This window comes from Ceratosolen solmsi, unplaced genomic scaffold (assembly GCF_000503995.2).
Source record: "Ceratosolen solmsi marchali unplaced genomic scaffold, CerSol_1.0 scaffold1, whole genome shotgun sequence".
NCBI classification, from domain to species: domain Eukaryota; kingdom Metazoa; phylum Arthropoda; class Insecta; order Hymenoptera; family Agaonidae; genus Ceratosolen; species Ceratosolen solmsi.
In genome coordinates this window covers 5,852,366-5,867,370 of record NW_011948415.1, presented here as the reverse complement: position 1 = coordinate 5,867,370, position 15,005 = coordinate 5,852,366, and the positions used below count along the sequence as shown (strand labels likewise).

The following is a 15,005-nucleotide window of genomic DNA, read 5'->3' as shown; positions in this document are numbered from 1 at the left end:
GATGGTCCCATTTGTGTGTGTTTAAAGGTGCGGTTCAAACGGACTCCCCTAGATTTACTATTATTACTTAACTTTAACTAATTACTGGCGTAAAATTGAAAATTAATACGATTTATTTATCAATGACGATAATCTCACACACTCGCGCCCGTTATTAATCGTAAATTACCGTTTTATTATAAACGATAAGGTTAATAATGGATATATTACGAGATGTATTATATATTGTATATCGTTATTATTATTAGTTATATATAGCATTAATTAATAATAAAAGGGAATTATTAATTATTTTAGAGAATTAGACTACTTTAATCTTGAAATGTTAATTTTCAATGTTTCATTTTTTTCTTCTTCTTACTTTCCGGTAGAAATATTTGCTCCAAGGTTTTTTTATTTAATTTTAATTACTTTCAAACTTTCTAATGCATAATTTAAAATATAGTCCATTTAGACTGTATGCGCAAGCTAAAAAGTCGTAGTTACATAATTTCTAAATAATAATTTTAATTTTAAGTCACTATTTCGTTCATTTACACAGTTGAAATGAAGTTTGTGAAAAAAAAGAAAACTAAAATTCTAAAAATCTAAAATTATAGCATTAATAGAAAATCTACTGGACACAATAATATTATTTACATAAATTTAATAAATTTGATCAACGAAATTTTACTTGAATTCGAAATGAAATCAATGAAATCGAATGAAATAAAATCAATGGAATAAATGTAATTTATTATAGTTGGAATCGTTATTATCGATCATTAATAAATACGAGATTTCCTACTTTTCTCTTAGCGTCCTTTTCTCCACTCGGCAAATCTAATTACTTTAATATTATAATTTATATTTTACACAACAATACTATGTAATTGTCGCATTGAAATAATAATAATATTACGTCATTTTAATTAATAAATAGAGAGAGATTTTCGTTGGCTAGACGTTCGATTCAATGTTGCTTGTAAGTTGTATTTAATTTGTAAATTTTACAACAAAATTCTTTGAAAATTGTCGTATCTGATGAGAAACAAAGATATGTAAAATCGATAGTTATAAGAGCGATGCCTCGAATTTAAATCACCGGGTGTTAAAAGTTATTTAGGATTGGAATTTTCGTTCTCGGCAATAAGATTAAAAGTTTTCCTTCGCTTTAACCGATTTAGCCGTTCGCAAAAATATGCCAAAGATTTTTGTTTCATTGTAAAATGAAGGAGATAGCAACACCATCAAAAGTTTTAACGAGCGTTCGTGGAGCTCAGTTTCGACAAAATATGTGCGCCAGAAGTTTTATGGCTCAACCGACTTAACCGATGATCTGCACCGTTACGCTTAGTGAGCCATTAAATGTTCGGATATATTCGGTTCCCGGGACACTTGAAAATTTGTGCATTTTTCACGGCTCCCTCTTGTGCTCCTCGATTCCAATATCTTTTAGCTAGTGAATTTTTCGCTGTAACTTTGTTGGTTAAATACATATGCCTAGCCAGTTTACTTTACCAATTTAAACATTATTAATTATTAAATAGTAGAATTAACTTCAAACGAGCGCCAAATTTACAATTATCTATTTTGCTTACAAGAAGCCATGTTAATATAAATGTATTGTTCATAAATTTTCAACGACAAAACATCATATCGTGTTAGCTTTATATTCGTTTGTTTTACAATGAGTGAGTCTTAACAAGGGGATGTACGTTGCGCCGATGTATATCGAAAAGAAAATTATCATCACTCTTCTCAAAATAAAATGTGGCTCAATTTTAAATACAGAAATCACAATTTAGCGCTTCGTAAGTAAACGAGTCCGTTTAAATTGAGCCGCGCATATACGTTGTTCCTACAATACAGAAGGAATTTCGACCCTAGAAATTTCATGAAAAATCAAAGAAACTTTTGGATCCAATGCATTTTTCAAAGCCGTGGAGCATCAATCATTTCGGTTTGCAAAATAATGAAAGAGTCTAGAGATGTCGGAGATACCATGGCTCTCGCTTGTGCTTTCAGCCAATGAAACACACCGAGTCAAGACTTCACTTGCCGAAAATTCTTTTTCATCTGCCCAAGTTGACGTCACTCTACGAGATATAAATGAGCAGCAGATACTAGCGAGACAAGAGATTCGCCAAAGTAAAGTCACTTTTCAAAATTACTCGCAGTTATCGTATCATTGTCTTCGATAATCAATCGACACTTTAGCACTGTGCATTATAATTAATTGAACAAATTAATTGATTTATGTAATTTTTTCATGATTTTCCGGTAGATTTCCTTTTGGAATGTCGTATACCTTTTTCCTATGGCGTAATAATATCGTCGATAAGATAGGTTTATTTTCTATTGCACTAAATTAATGATTAATAATAATTAATAAATCTTAAAATGCATTGAATTACGGCAGCTATTATGGAATGCGAAGAAAATATTGGAATGTTATTTCATTAAGTTATTTCAATACTTAATAAGTATTTTCTCTTATATCACTTACATTTTATGTATAAATAATTTTCTGGGTTGACTTTAACTTTATTCGATTAGTTAAAAAAAAAATATATATATATATATATATATAAAGCGGTGCAAGGACACCTTATTTTACTGTAATTCAATTATCATTTCAACTAAGAATTACGCATATTGCAGTTGCAATATTTAATAACAATGAAATAACAATTTACACAATTTTCTTGATTCAATGTAAGAGCATCATAGTAAGTTCAGCAATTAAGATGAAATCTTATAAGATTCAAATTTCAAATTTTTTTAAAATAAAATTGTATATATATATATACGTTAGTAAAAATCTAGAGACCTCCCCCCCCTCCCCTTTTAAAAAAATTTTTTTAATTTTTTTATTTTTTTAAAGCAGCAGCTCTTCAGAAGGGAACATTTTTTGCCATATCATTTGCAGCCTTTTCGCGCCAGCCTCAACATAATATTATAATACAGATGGATTATATATAGATCCAATAATAGCACGAAAGCCGTATAAGTTAAAACGATATTTATATCCTTCGGACATAGACATAACTCTTAGAAATAATAGTATTCTTTAATAATTAGTTATGAAAAAACAAAACAAAAAAAAAACAAAAAAAAAAAAATTACATTTCTAATTAGAATATATTAATTTAAAGACCGTAGTGATTGCAATTTTTCAATCTAAAAGCTTTTTTAAAATTTATTACAGTTTTAATTTAATATTTTGTCGTTTATATAAAAATCCAGTGCTCGATATTCCAATAAAACAGTTTGTCAAACACATAATTCGATTATAGCCTATTGTTATTTTCTGAAAATTTTCAAATTATTTGCTAGAAGCTTTAGAATAATGTAAATACATGAAACTTTATATCCAAATTTATTCTCCTTCGGCGCCTATTTTTCTGTTCTCTTTCAAATTTAATTAAAAACAAAAAAAAAAACAAAAAAAAAGCACAAAAAAAAAGAGAGAAAAAAAAGAGAAAAGAAAAAAGGAATTACGAGAATCGATAGGGTCAAGATTGTTTATTTAAAAACATGATTCAAAGTATAATAATACGATTTTACCAGAGTTAGTACACACAACAGCCAAAAGTATACTCTTTAATATTTTTTTCCTGCAATTTCATGGAAATGTGTAATTAAAATTACCCGTTTAAATTTGTAGAAATTTTACTTTTTTTCTTCTTTTTTTTTTTAACATTCGTTTGTTTTAGTTCAACCATAATGAATATATTTTCAAACGTCAATTAAAATAATAAAAAAGCGTATTGCAATTTAGTACTTAATAATTCCAGATAAACTATCTTTAATAGTATTTTTATATTATTTAGAAATTCTATATTTCAAATTATTGTATAAAGTCTTTTCTATCTATATTTAAGATCTAATTTAATTAACATCAATTAAAATCCTTCTTGTATTTTTATAATTTGTATGGGAAATTTTGTATATAAAATGATTTTGGAGTCAACATCTTGATCGAATATCGAATAAATATTATATTTATTTTGCTTATTATTAAATGTTACATAAGCACTTAATCGACTCCATAATTGAATTTTACATTTCGCTTATGCCAATGAATTATAAATTATTTTATAAACTATTACAGTCTAATGATTCATGATTGTAGTATGAAAATTATTTGAACTTATCGTAAAAGCATATATCTATTTCATAAATCAACTTCTTACATACCAAATTTATTAAAATTTAAATCTTAAACATATTCTGCAAATCATTGATAGTAAGTTTAGCAAACGTTGAATATGCAAATGGAAGAATCGAAGAATACAAATTTGTATATGTAATGGCGCATGAATTAAAATCTTCTAGTCTAGAAGTTTGATTACTACTTACACAATGGAGTAGTAATACATGAGTGCCGATAATTTACGTGCGTGCTTGAATAAGATTATCTTTAATATTTTGAAGCGTGTTAATATTCCCTCGTGCTTGCAAAGTGGAAGCTCCCTTAAGTAATGTTACATAAGAGTAATTATGCTTAATGATTGCTTAATATGAAGTGTATGATAAAGAAAAAAAAAAGCACGGATCTTTAATTAATTCCACTTTTTACAAATGATACGAGCATAAGAAATATTATATTATAGTCATATTGCCATTAAGTGGAAAACTTCTTCAAATAATTATTTATCTACAAATCTAAAAAAAATCTTCAAATAATTATTTTATTGCTTAACCAGTCGCGCGAACAATGACAAGATATTCTCGCTGATTTAAACGAGGCGTTAGCCGATTTTATGTTTATGAGATCTTGGCCGAGATTAGTACGATTACAAGTCATCTGTGCATCTCGATAAATTGCATCAACTCTACTGATCTAAATATTTTCAATTACACATATAGTACAAGCTTGTAATTACTTCTCGTTGAATTATTAAGGTTTATAAGTTCATTGCATTATTAAGAAAAATGCTTCTATTTTTTTTTTATGACACTCGCGTGGCCATTGAAAAGAGATCTCATACAGAGATTTTCTGTTAATGTAGAAATATAGAAGTTAGTAGAGGTTTATTTGCTTGGCGAGGATTTCGGAAGTTTTAACTTATGTAAAAAGTTTAGTTCTTACTGTTAATTAATATATTGTTGAGTAATAGGATTTATATTTATAATAATTATAATAGTATTATTTTTCTATTTTTTACATATAAGTTTTTAACGTACGCAATAATAAAGTTTATATATCTGTAATTTTCTCCAACTGAAATCTCATTAATGAGATCAAATGAAATACAAATTCTTTAGAAGGATACTTTATAAATAAAAATCGATTAAATTAAATTAGATTAAATTAATTTTGCGCAACTTTTACGAATGTAGTCTTAGTTATATAATTAATTACCTTTCGGTCATACCTTTACTTCTGAAATACAATAAACATATCATAACGATAAACGTTACACTATTATCGTTGAAAATATATTTCTTTTAAACAAATAGTCAATAATTTATTTAAATTCAAAACATTTGTAAAATGCCACGAAAATTTTCATTTTTAATTCAATGTATATAATGCTGCATTATATCTATAATAGTGATTAATTTACATATTTTTCAATTTTTAATTAGTATTAGTATTAATATACTGTTACTATGTAAATCTTTAAATCAATATATGCCATACAATATAAAGAAAAAAGTTTTTCCACCCATCTGTAACCGATGCTGTATGCGCTTGTGTTAATTCCGTTCCTAGAGCATCCATGTAAGGAGTTAAGCAGTTTAATGGAAGTTATAAATGCAACTAGTGCTTATATCCGGTGTAAAGGAAGTGTAAAATATAAATTATATATCAAGAAACTTGCTTTACGTAATTAATTGGAATATATTGGAAAATATGGAATCTGTGTAAAATAACATTATCTTATTTTTTTTTCATTTAATCGTATTCGGCTTTTGTATCCGATAATTGAGTAGATTGAGCGTATAAATAGTACATTAAAGTTTATTAATTATGCACGCTATGTTTAACATGTGAAGAAATGTAATGTAGGAGATAAATGGCTAGATCAATTTTGAAATATAATATACAGATTATAGATTCAATTTAGTGTGAGTCAGTAAAATTCACCATGTAAAGTAACTTGTTTGTGAAGATATTGAAGCGCTCGTAGCATAGATTGCCCAAATCACTAAATACGATTAGTAAAATAATTAACGAATTGCACATTACAAGACGTTATTTTGACTTTACAATATGTTGATATTACCTTAATTATTAATATTGGCATCAAATCAATGCTTAAAATGGTAAAGAATTGTTTTTTTTTTTTTTTTTTTTTTTTTTTTTTTTTTTTTTTTTTTTTTTATATATGATGAAAGTTCTTTATCGCGTAATTATTTTGGAAAGTTACGTAAAACGAAGGAATTTGTTATGCAATTTTATTTTATTAAAACGAGATGGTACAATGTACAGCGATGTATTTGAAATATTCGAATATATCACCGCAGAAATAATTAAAATAGTTAAGTTCATTTATTGCATTATTACTAAAAATAAGCATCAGTACATTTTTAATCGAATATTTATATTTATATCTGTTTTTTCTTGCATCAGTTAAACAATGATTATTGTCGTTTGCGACATTTTTTATTTATTTTCATTTATTTATAAATATTAGTTTTGTTGATGAGCAATAAACATTATTCATTCGATGATCATTTTACATTATTTCATAAATTTTCCACAATAACATAATAGAATTATTTTATTTGATATTGATATTTATTTACTTAAAAACATGAAATGAAATTTTAGAGTAACAATCAACGTAGGAAGAATAATATATATATAATGAAAAAAAAAAAAAAAAAAAAAAAAAAAAAAAAATTAAACAAAACTCTTTTGATCTCGTTGATTGGATACTAGAAAAAATGTATGTTTTACGTTACAAAACAACATTGAAAACTATTTAATTTTGAAAAATTTACAAAATTTGACACCGAATAAAATAATATCTTAATTATCGAATGATTGAATTTTTAAAAAATTTCAAAATCAAAATAATACACAATGAATTTGTATTAGTTGATAATTTTAATTAATTGAGCTTTTCTTGTCAATAAGAAAGAAATTTTCTTGTTTCTATGTGAAAATCAATGACCGATTTTCCATTTTAATAGCAAATTTAAAACCATATTTTTAATGGCCTGTACAGCTTTTGAAAATACGATCAATAAGTTTTTATATTTATATGGTTAACTTTAGTGTTTATCACATCTCATACAAATTCATCCAAATACATTGTTTCCCAGCTCCGATCACACATTTAAATAACGTTCGACTGTTTACCAAAGTATTGTCTGTTTTTATTACACGGTCGCTTTAGTATGGCTACTGTTACCAAAGTACGACGCTTTTAATACGAGACACTTCTAGTTCGATGGCTTCGATGGCTAATCGATTGAAGTGTATCAAAGAGTAATTAAAAATAATAGCAGTATGAAATTTTAATATTTTCCATCGAAATTTGTACCTTCTATGTGGCTTTTCTTTTAGGTTCTCTCTTTCTCTCTCTATCTCTCTCTCTCTCTCTGTCTCTCTCTCTCTTTGTTCTTATGTTTAAAAAACACACACACACACACACACCCACACACACATTATCGTATCATTCTATTCGTCTTAGATATTAAAAGGCACAAAAAGTGCTTTATAAATTTTTATTTACATGATTTAATCAATCATGGAAGCTCGAATAATTTAAATAGTAGATGCAGTGTTTATTTATATATAGATAGATTTTGATTCGATTAGGATTCGATTGTATTTGTCATTGCTCTATAGAATGGATATCTGACATTCCTATTAATAATGATTCGGCAATTGTCGACTTCTCTTCCGTTATGTTATATTAATTTTGATATTGTATTTTGATTTCATCCGGTTTTTATATTATTCATCTCAGTTTTAGTAATACCTTTGATTACTTTTAGTCTCCTACTTCCAGGGACATATTCTAATTATCTACTATGGTACATTCTAACTTGATAATACCATTTGCCATACATCGGTAGCCGTAGACTAAGGAGGTTGAATTGTAATTTCATTCAATATTTCCGGCTAATTATAGACAAGACGTGAACGGAGACCCTTATTCACATCCTTATAAGCATGGATCGCTTTGAATAATCCAATAGACAAATTATTATTCGCTACAGGTACTTTGAACTGCTACGGAGGTGGAAATTCATTAAAGTTAAAGGATCGTGTACGGTGAAGTGCGAGTCCATAAATACTTAAAATTTTTATTTTTAAATTATTATTTTCAAATTTACATAATTTTTAGTAATTCAGACTAGATAATACTATTTTTCGATATTTTGTTGAATATTTTGTTGAGAAATTGTCGCGTTACTATTAATTATTATAAATGTTCATCGTGAATTGAGATGACAATGTAATTTGACATTAATATAGAGATATCATTGCCTGATATATTTAAATGGATAATAATTTTAATTAGTCGTTATGTTGAAGGGCGAATAAGTATTCTTTAATATAATATGCCCATTTGAAAATCAATGAATTCCCGATAATAATCTACGCCTGTATGAACATTAACTTTATGTCTATGAAATAAGTTTCTAAACTTTGGAACCAATCCCTTGTTAATACCTACGATAACTCCTTCATAAAAAAGTGGCCCACCACTGTCACCCTGAAAAGTAAATTTATTTAAATTCTCATCTAAATGTAAGTAAAAATATTGAAAATATATTCATAAAATTAATAATCAATGATACTAACTACGCAAGATTGCACAAGGTAGGTAAACTTAAGGTAAAACAAATATTTTTAAGAAAAAGTTATAGTTATATTTTAAATGGATTTCTATAACAACTAAGGACATTACGCAATAATTTTTAAAAATAGATATTAGAGCATGACAAACTTGACAAATTCATCAAATTAAAATTGTAAATGAAATAATTGAACGATAAGCAACGGAAAACTTACAAACTAATAAAATATTTTTCTTAATCAATGCAATTACAATATCATTGCAATTACATATACCTTTAAATAGAATATTATTGATATATGTTATTTAATGTATTTGTCAGTAAATAGTATAATGTATAAATGCGTTTGCAAGTAAATGTGCCGATGAAATTGAGGAAAATACTTTTCTCTTTTTTTAACCAACAATCGAAAATCTGCTAAATATCCAGCCTACTGCCAACTTACCAAGCAAAATTTTCAATTATTTTATAAAAAGCGTAAATATAGGTTATTGTGAAATGCAAAGAACGTATTTTAAAATATTTATACTAACGTTCGCGATTTGCGTGTATGGTTCAGAGAAAGAGCAGAGATATCTTAAATGAACCGTCATTATATCGCCCGCTAATCGAGCAATCTTGCCTTGGCACTCTTCCTTCGATATGATATTCACGGCTCCTTTATGCAATATCGTTGGATTTGCGTTCTCATGGGTTGAACCGAAACCAACCATTAGGGCCTGCAGCCCGTACAGCAGCGATTGCGGAGAAATTAATGAAATGAGTGCTGGTTGGGTGTCAGGAGAGACACTGCCTACTATCTGCAATGAAAATTGTTGACAAAGCATTCTATTGTAAATAATATAATTTTAGTTAAGAAATAATTTGTTCTTATAATTAGCCAATTGAACTATTTCAAACTCCTCTTTTCTCGTTTATTGTTTTGTTTTTGTTTCGGATCTATCAGATAAATATCAGATAAAAAATTTGCGCGAAATCATAAGTTTCTTTTGAAAATCATCTTATCTTTTAATAATAATTTACCTTGATTATAGAAATGTCGTTATCTCTGAAATAATTAGGCTTCTTTGTTGAAAATTTCCATTGATCGAATGTTGTCCACCAAGAAGGATAAAATCGTTTGGCACATGTTAAATTGTACGATTCGGCGAGTATTTCAAATTTGGTGTTCCCTATTTCATCGAAACAATGTTCGGCAGATAAGACATGTCTTTGCGAAATAAGACTTCCGGTGCAATATGTATGTCGTTGTTCCTGTGGCTCAATTTGATTAAACGTCACGATAGACACAGTAGACGAAAATTCATTTGGTTCTACGTTCCTAACGTTTATACCCAATAGTCCACTGACCATACAACATTGGTTATCTAAGTGATAAAAGTAACGATTCTTCGATGCAATTATAATGTTAATAAACAGTCTGTTTCTTATTTTGTCTTCTCTGTTGCTTTAATAATGTTGCTTTAATAATATGTTTAATAATTACTTTATTACTTACAAAGTATCAAAGTTTCAACGAGAAAATATAAAGCTGCGTAATACATAATGAAAGTAATATAGTTGATAATTTTTACTACGATGCGAGAAGAGAAACTGGTAATTATTTGAAACGATATATTGTCATAGTTTTCACATGGTAATAAAATGATTTTCAATTAAAATATTTCATTTGGCACAATAAAGATAAACAGTATATTCATAAATTAAAAAATATACACTTTTTATTTTACTGATAGTGAAATAAAATATTTAAAAAATAGACGTTTTTTTTGCTGATAATGAAATAAAATATTAAAAAATATACATTTTATTTTTTACTGACTGATAATGAAATAAAATGAATCGTTCAATTCTTTAAATATTTATTAATATTTTTGCGTTTAAACGAATAGTTAAGGCATGCTTTACATTTAAAAATCTTTATTAATATAATAATAAGTGAGGCTTTATAAACAATTGCTTTACGAATAGTCCTATATTAAATACAAATCTATTATTACTTTTTCAATATAAACAGTAAACAAAAACTCCTACATTTTCAAATGTAACAATTCTAGTTTGTAAATAGATCGTATAATGGTAATTAAATATCTCTGTTGAAAATAAACATAAAAAAAAAAAAAAAAAAAACATTACGTAAGTACTTGCTGGATAGATAATGATATTGATTTTTAAAGAAATCTATTGTTAACGGTTAATATAATATAGATAAGTAATATTGTAGAAGATAATTACTACATCTGTTAAATGTCAATTAAATTCGTTACCTGCCAATATTTATATAAGTGTTTGCATTAAAAACCGTATTAAAGAATGAAAGAAAAAAATAATAAATTACTTTGTGTATAATACATATAAAATGTTAAGTTTTTATTTTTTTATATTTTCAGTGGGCATGCAAATCTATTAGAAATATTTTTAAACCTAGTTTAATTGAAAACAAGTAATAAACATTAATGATTACAACTTTTTTTTTTTAAAAAGAATATGTTACAAAACACTAATATTATACAGCTAATATTTTTTAGAAACATTAAACTTTCGATAATATAAAATACGCACACTATCATGAAAGTAGAAATACGATTAAATCAAGCGAAGTTAAATAAGAAATTTATACTTTTATATGTAATTTATGTTATTTTTAACCGTAGGCTTTTATTTTTAAATTATTTTAACCAATATAGATCATCTAATATTTTTGGTACAAGAGTAATTAATATAAAAGTAAAAAGTCTTTTGCGATCGTTGGTTTTGATGAAAGTAATATTTTGTAAAGTAAAGTTTTATCAAGCAAAGTATGAGACATCATTGTCGCCAATTTATGGATATTAAATATTGATAATAAAGTATAAATTTATCTGTAACATTAATATCTACAATTAGCCTTATGTAAACCAAATTCGAGAATTTTACAAGAAATAAGTAATAAATTTGAGAGACAATGCTTGTGAAAGCAGATATAAGGGGATGAAGCACGAAAAAATAACATTTATAATTATTAAGTATTTATTGCTCCTCCATTGTTAACTGTGTGAGCATATATTGAGCGTTGCCATAAATTCCTTAAGAATGTGTAATACACGCGAGTTGCTACGTTAGTCCTGCTGTCCTTACGCACTCGTTCCATTTCCGGATTAATCCTTTTCATTTGAGGAAAACTTTCGCTATACTCTGTTTATGGTATGATGCATTCATTGCCGTACATTGGCCGCTGGAACATAAATATCTAGTGTGATTATATTTAACGTAGTTATCGCGGCATCAAAATGTTCACCGAACGCCCATAGAGATGGAAAAAATGATGAAGATTATTATTATTCTTTCAACCGGTCTCGTTTCCGTGGAGCTGCTCGCGATTGGATTGTCTAGTGCCAAGGTCATATTATTGTGCGATCGGTGGCTGTAAGAATGGCAAGTGGAATGGTAACCGAGGGCCAACTTATAAATATAACTAATCAGATATGTTATCATTGAAGTTATCCTAAAGCTCCACTTCGCGGTGAAGTCTTAAGGATAAAGGGAACGAATCAATGGTCGAGGTGAAGCCGAAGGAAGAGAAGCCTCGCAAAGATTCGCCAAGAAAAAATATCCCAGACTAACGAAGCTATTAGCGTAGCCACTCGAGTTACGTTTGATATCGCAATCCACTTTCTTCAAGGTGACAAAATTATTGTCGATGTTTGAGAAAAGCTTCATTACACAATCCATATTTCATACGATGACCTGTCAATCACTAATGTTCTACTATCGAGTCGGCGATACATTTATTAGAACAGAATTTCAAAGTTATATGGCAAATAAATGCAAGCAATTCTTTCTGAGCAACAATTGTTTGTGTTTTGCGAAATGTCCCTTTCTGCATTTTGTTCTGGTGTCTTATTGCTTCATAATACTAAATAATTACTTACTGGTATCGATAAGCGACATTATAGATGCAATACCTTTTTTTTTTTTTTTTTTTTGAAACTTTGTGACGGTTTGTGAAATGTTAAGTTATATTTCATTGCGATATTTTTGCAGGACGACATGATTATAGATCATGTAGTGAATGTAAGCTCGGCCACATAAATTATGGCTGCTGCTGATACGCTGATGTATTACATAATCGAATATTATTCGTAACATAAGACATAATTTTTATGTGTGTAATCAGATTTTGTTTGAAAAATTTCTAGTAATTATTGGATAAATTGAGGTAGGGATGGTGTGCGATGGGAAGGGGCGGGGAGGGGGGGGAGGAGTAGACGAATGGGAGAATACAAAATTATAAGTATTATTATCCTTCAACAAATAATTAGAGGCCAAAATACGAAACTTTAATAACAGCATTTTCGTAATCGGAGTTTCGATTTCAAGTAGTTTTTATCTCGCTTTACGATGGGACTTGGATAATTCGGTGACACTTTCCCATCATCCACGTCTACGAAGAAAAGTAAGACGAAAAGCAAAGGCCCAGAAATATTTTAATAGCGGCTCTACGTAAGAACTGCATATTGGCTTTAATAAAGGTCTTTTTGTCAAATTGTTTCGTCTCGCATCTTCTATACCTAAATTTCTTGTTAATTTTATTAATTTTGATTTTTTTTTCGTTTCATCAATTTTTGATTATTAATGTTAGAAAGATTAGAGACTAAAGATTAGATGACGACGAGCTTGAAACAATATTTTGGCTTTTTTTTTTTTGACATTATTTTGGAGAAAGTTAATTTTAGAGAATGGAACAAAACAAATATGACATTTAGACAAGATTTTGACAGATATTTTACATATTTAGTTTATCGCACACACTCTTTTACATAATTGTAAATTTACTTTTAGTCAGAGTAATTCTATTGTCACATTATTCGTTTTTAAAAGAAGATAGAAGAGTGACTATTTTTATTTGAAATAAAATAACAGACATAAGGATTTTAAATTTCTCATACAAAGTGAGAGATTTTTCTAGTTAGGGTGATAAAAATAGCATAGCGCGTGAAATAGAATAGAATAAGGATCGACGAAGTATTTATTGCTCTCTAACAATTATAATTTAAGGTAAAATAATTAGAAGTAAAACAAAATTTTATCTTAAGTAGTAATCATAATGGAAATTAATTGTATGTATATGAAAGTGGAAAGATTTAATATGCCAGTAATCGCGATGATAGTACTGTCATATGTTACGTCTAGCTTAAATTTGACAATCTTATTAGATGTTTCATGAAAATAACATTAACTAATATTCTATTGTAATAATGTAATCGATAAACAAATAAAATCTATTCAAACATTTATGCAAAATGATTTGAAAAATATCGAGCTTTAATCGACAATTTGCGTCATGCTATGAACTACCATTTTCAAAACGCTCGATTCCCATAATCTTTATGCCAATAAATAACGTAGCCCTTCACGTCCAAATTTCCCTTATATTTCCGTTAATTAATTAATTAATAATTTATCGATCCATCTGGCCGTCTATCAGCTATTGGTAGTTGCATTTTTTAATTTCGTAAAGCGAATAAAAGTTCTCTGTGCATTTTCAGGTTGTAACATCAAAAGACAAAACATGGAAGAGAGCGTAAACGAGAGCAATTGATGTTCATTTTTTATAATTCATATGTCCTTGATATAAAATCTTAAGATCAAGTCCTGGTCGATCTACAGTGCTAAGGAAATACGCAAACGATAGGGTCGAAGGGGCTCAGGGGCTAATGTCGAATGTAAGAGAGGAAGAGCCTCCTAAGCTGCTACCTCAACCAGCTACAATCTGAATAATTCGTGATAAGGCGTATTTGTTTTATCATTAAGATCGTATCGAAAGCTCGTAAAATCGTCGAAGTAAATAGCGCGTGTGCGACGGAGAAGATAAGGTCGCATATCGCCAGAGCAAACGGACGTCGCGCGCAAACGCCCGGCGAACTCGAGCAGCGGATCACAAAAGCGAGAGAAGAGAAGGAAGAAAGAGAAAAAGAAGAGAAGCGAGAGGCGCCCATCCCCCGAGATCATCCATCCCTCCCTCCGCGGCTCCCTTCTCAACCCCAGCCGCCGCTAGGGCACGCAGCTTCCGCTCTCGGTCGCGGCAGTCGGCCTCCGTTCTCTCGGTTTACGACGAAGTCTTGCTCGACTGCTCGACCCTCGCTTCCCACTACCCGACCCCGCCGCCGGCCCCCCCCCCCCCCCCCCCCCCCCCCCCCCTCACCCCCCCCCCCTCTCTCTCTCTCTCTCTCTCTCTCTCTCTCTCTCTCTCTCTCTCTCTCTCTCTCTCTCTC

At 28.9% G+C, this 15,005-nt stretch overlaps 1 protein-coding gene across 1 annotated transcript; it reads right to left on the bottom strand.

Annotated features, from left to right (window-relative positions):
* Nucleotides 1-8,358: 8,358 nt before the first annotated feature.
* Nucleotides 8,359-11,045, bottom strand: LOC105368673 (chymotrypsin-2-like). The gene is made up of 4 exons (XM_011507738.1): nt 11,019-11,045; nt 9,775-10,118; nt 9,285-9,551; nt 8,359-8,666 (listed from the first exon to the last, which is right to left on the bottom strand). The coding sequence occupies exons 2-4, from the start codon at nt 10,102-10,104 to the stop codon at nt 8,502-8,504; spliced, it is 762 nt and encodes a 253-aa protein (XP_011506040.1). The 5' UTR covers nt 10,105-10,118; nt 11,019-11,045; the 3' UTR covers nt 8,359-8,501.
* Between the last annotated feature and the right edge of the window lie 3,960 nt (nt 11,046-15,005).

Excerpts from the sequence above, each read along its gene's own strand:
- LOC105368673 (XM_011507738.1), bottom strand. The coding sequence starts at position 10,104 with ATGGTCAGTGGACTATTGGGTATAAACGTTAGGAACGTAGAACCAAAT. Across the intron at positions 9,552-9,774 it reads ACGACATTTCTATAATCAAG|ATAGTAGGCAGTGTCTCTCC; the intron begins GTAAATTATTAT and ends TTTTCATTGCAG. Across the intron at positions 8,667-9,284 it reads CATACACGCAAATCGCGAAC|GGTGACAGTGGTGGGCCACT; the intron begins GTTAGTATAAAT and ends TTTACTTTTCAG.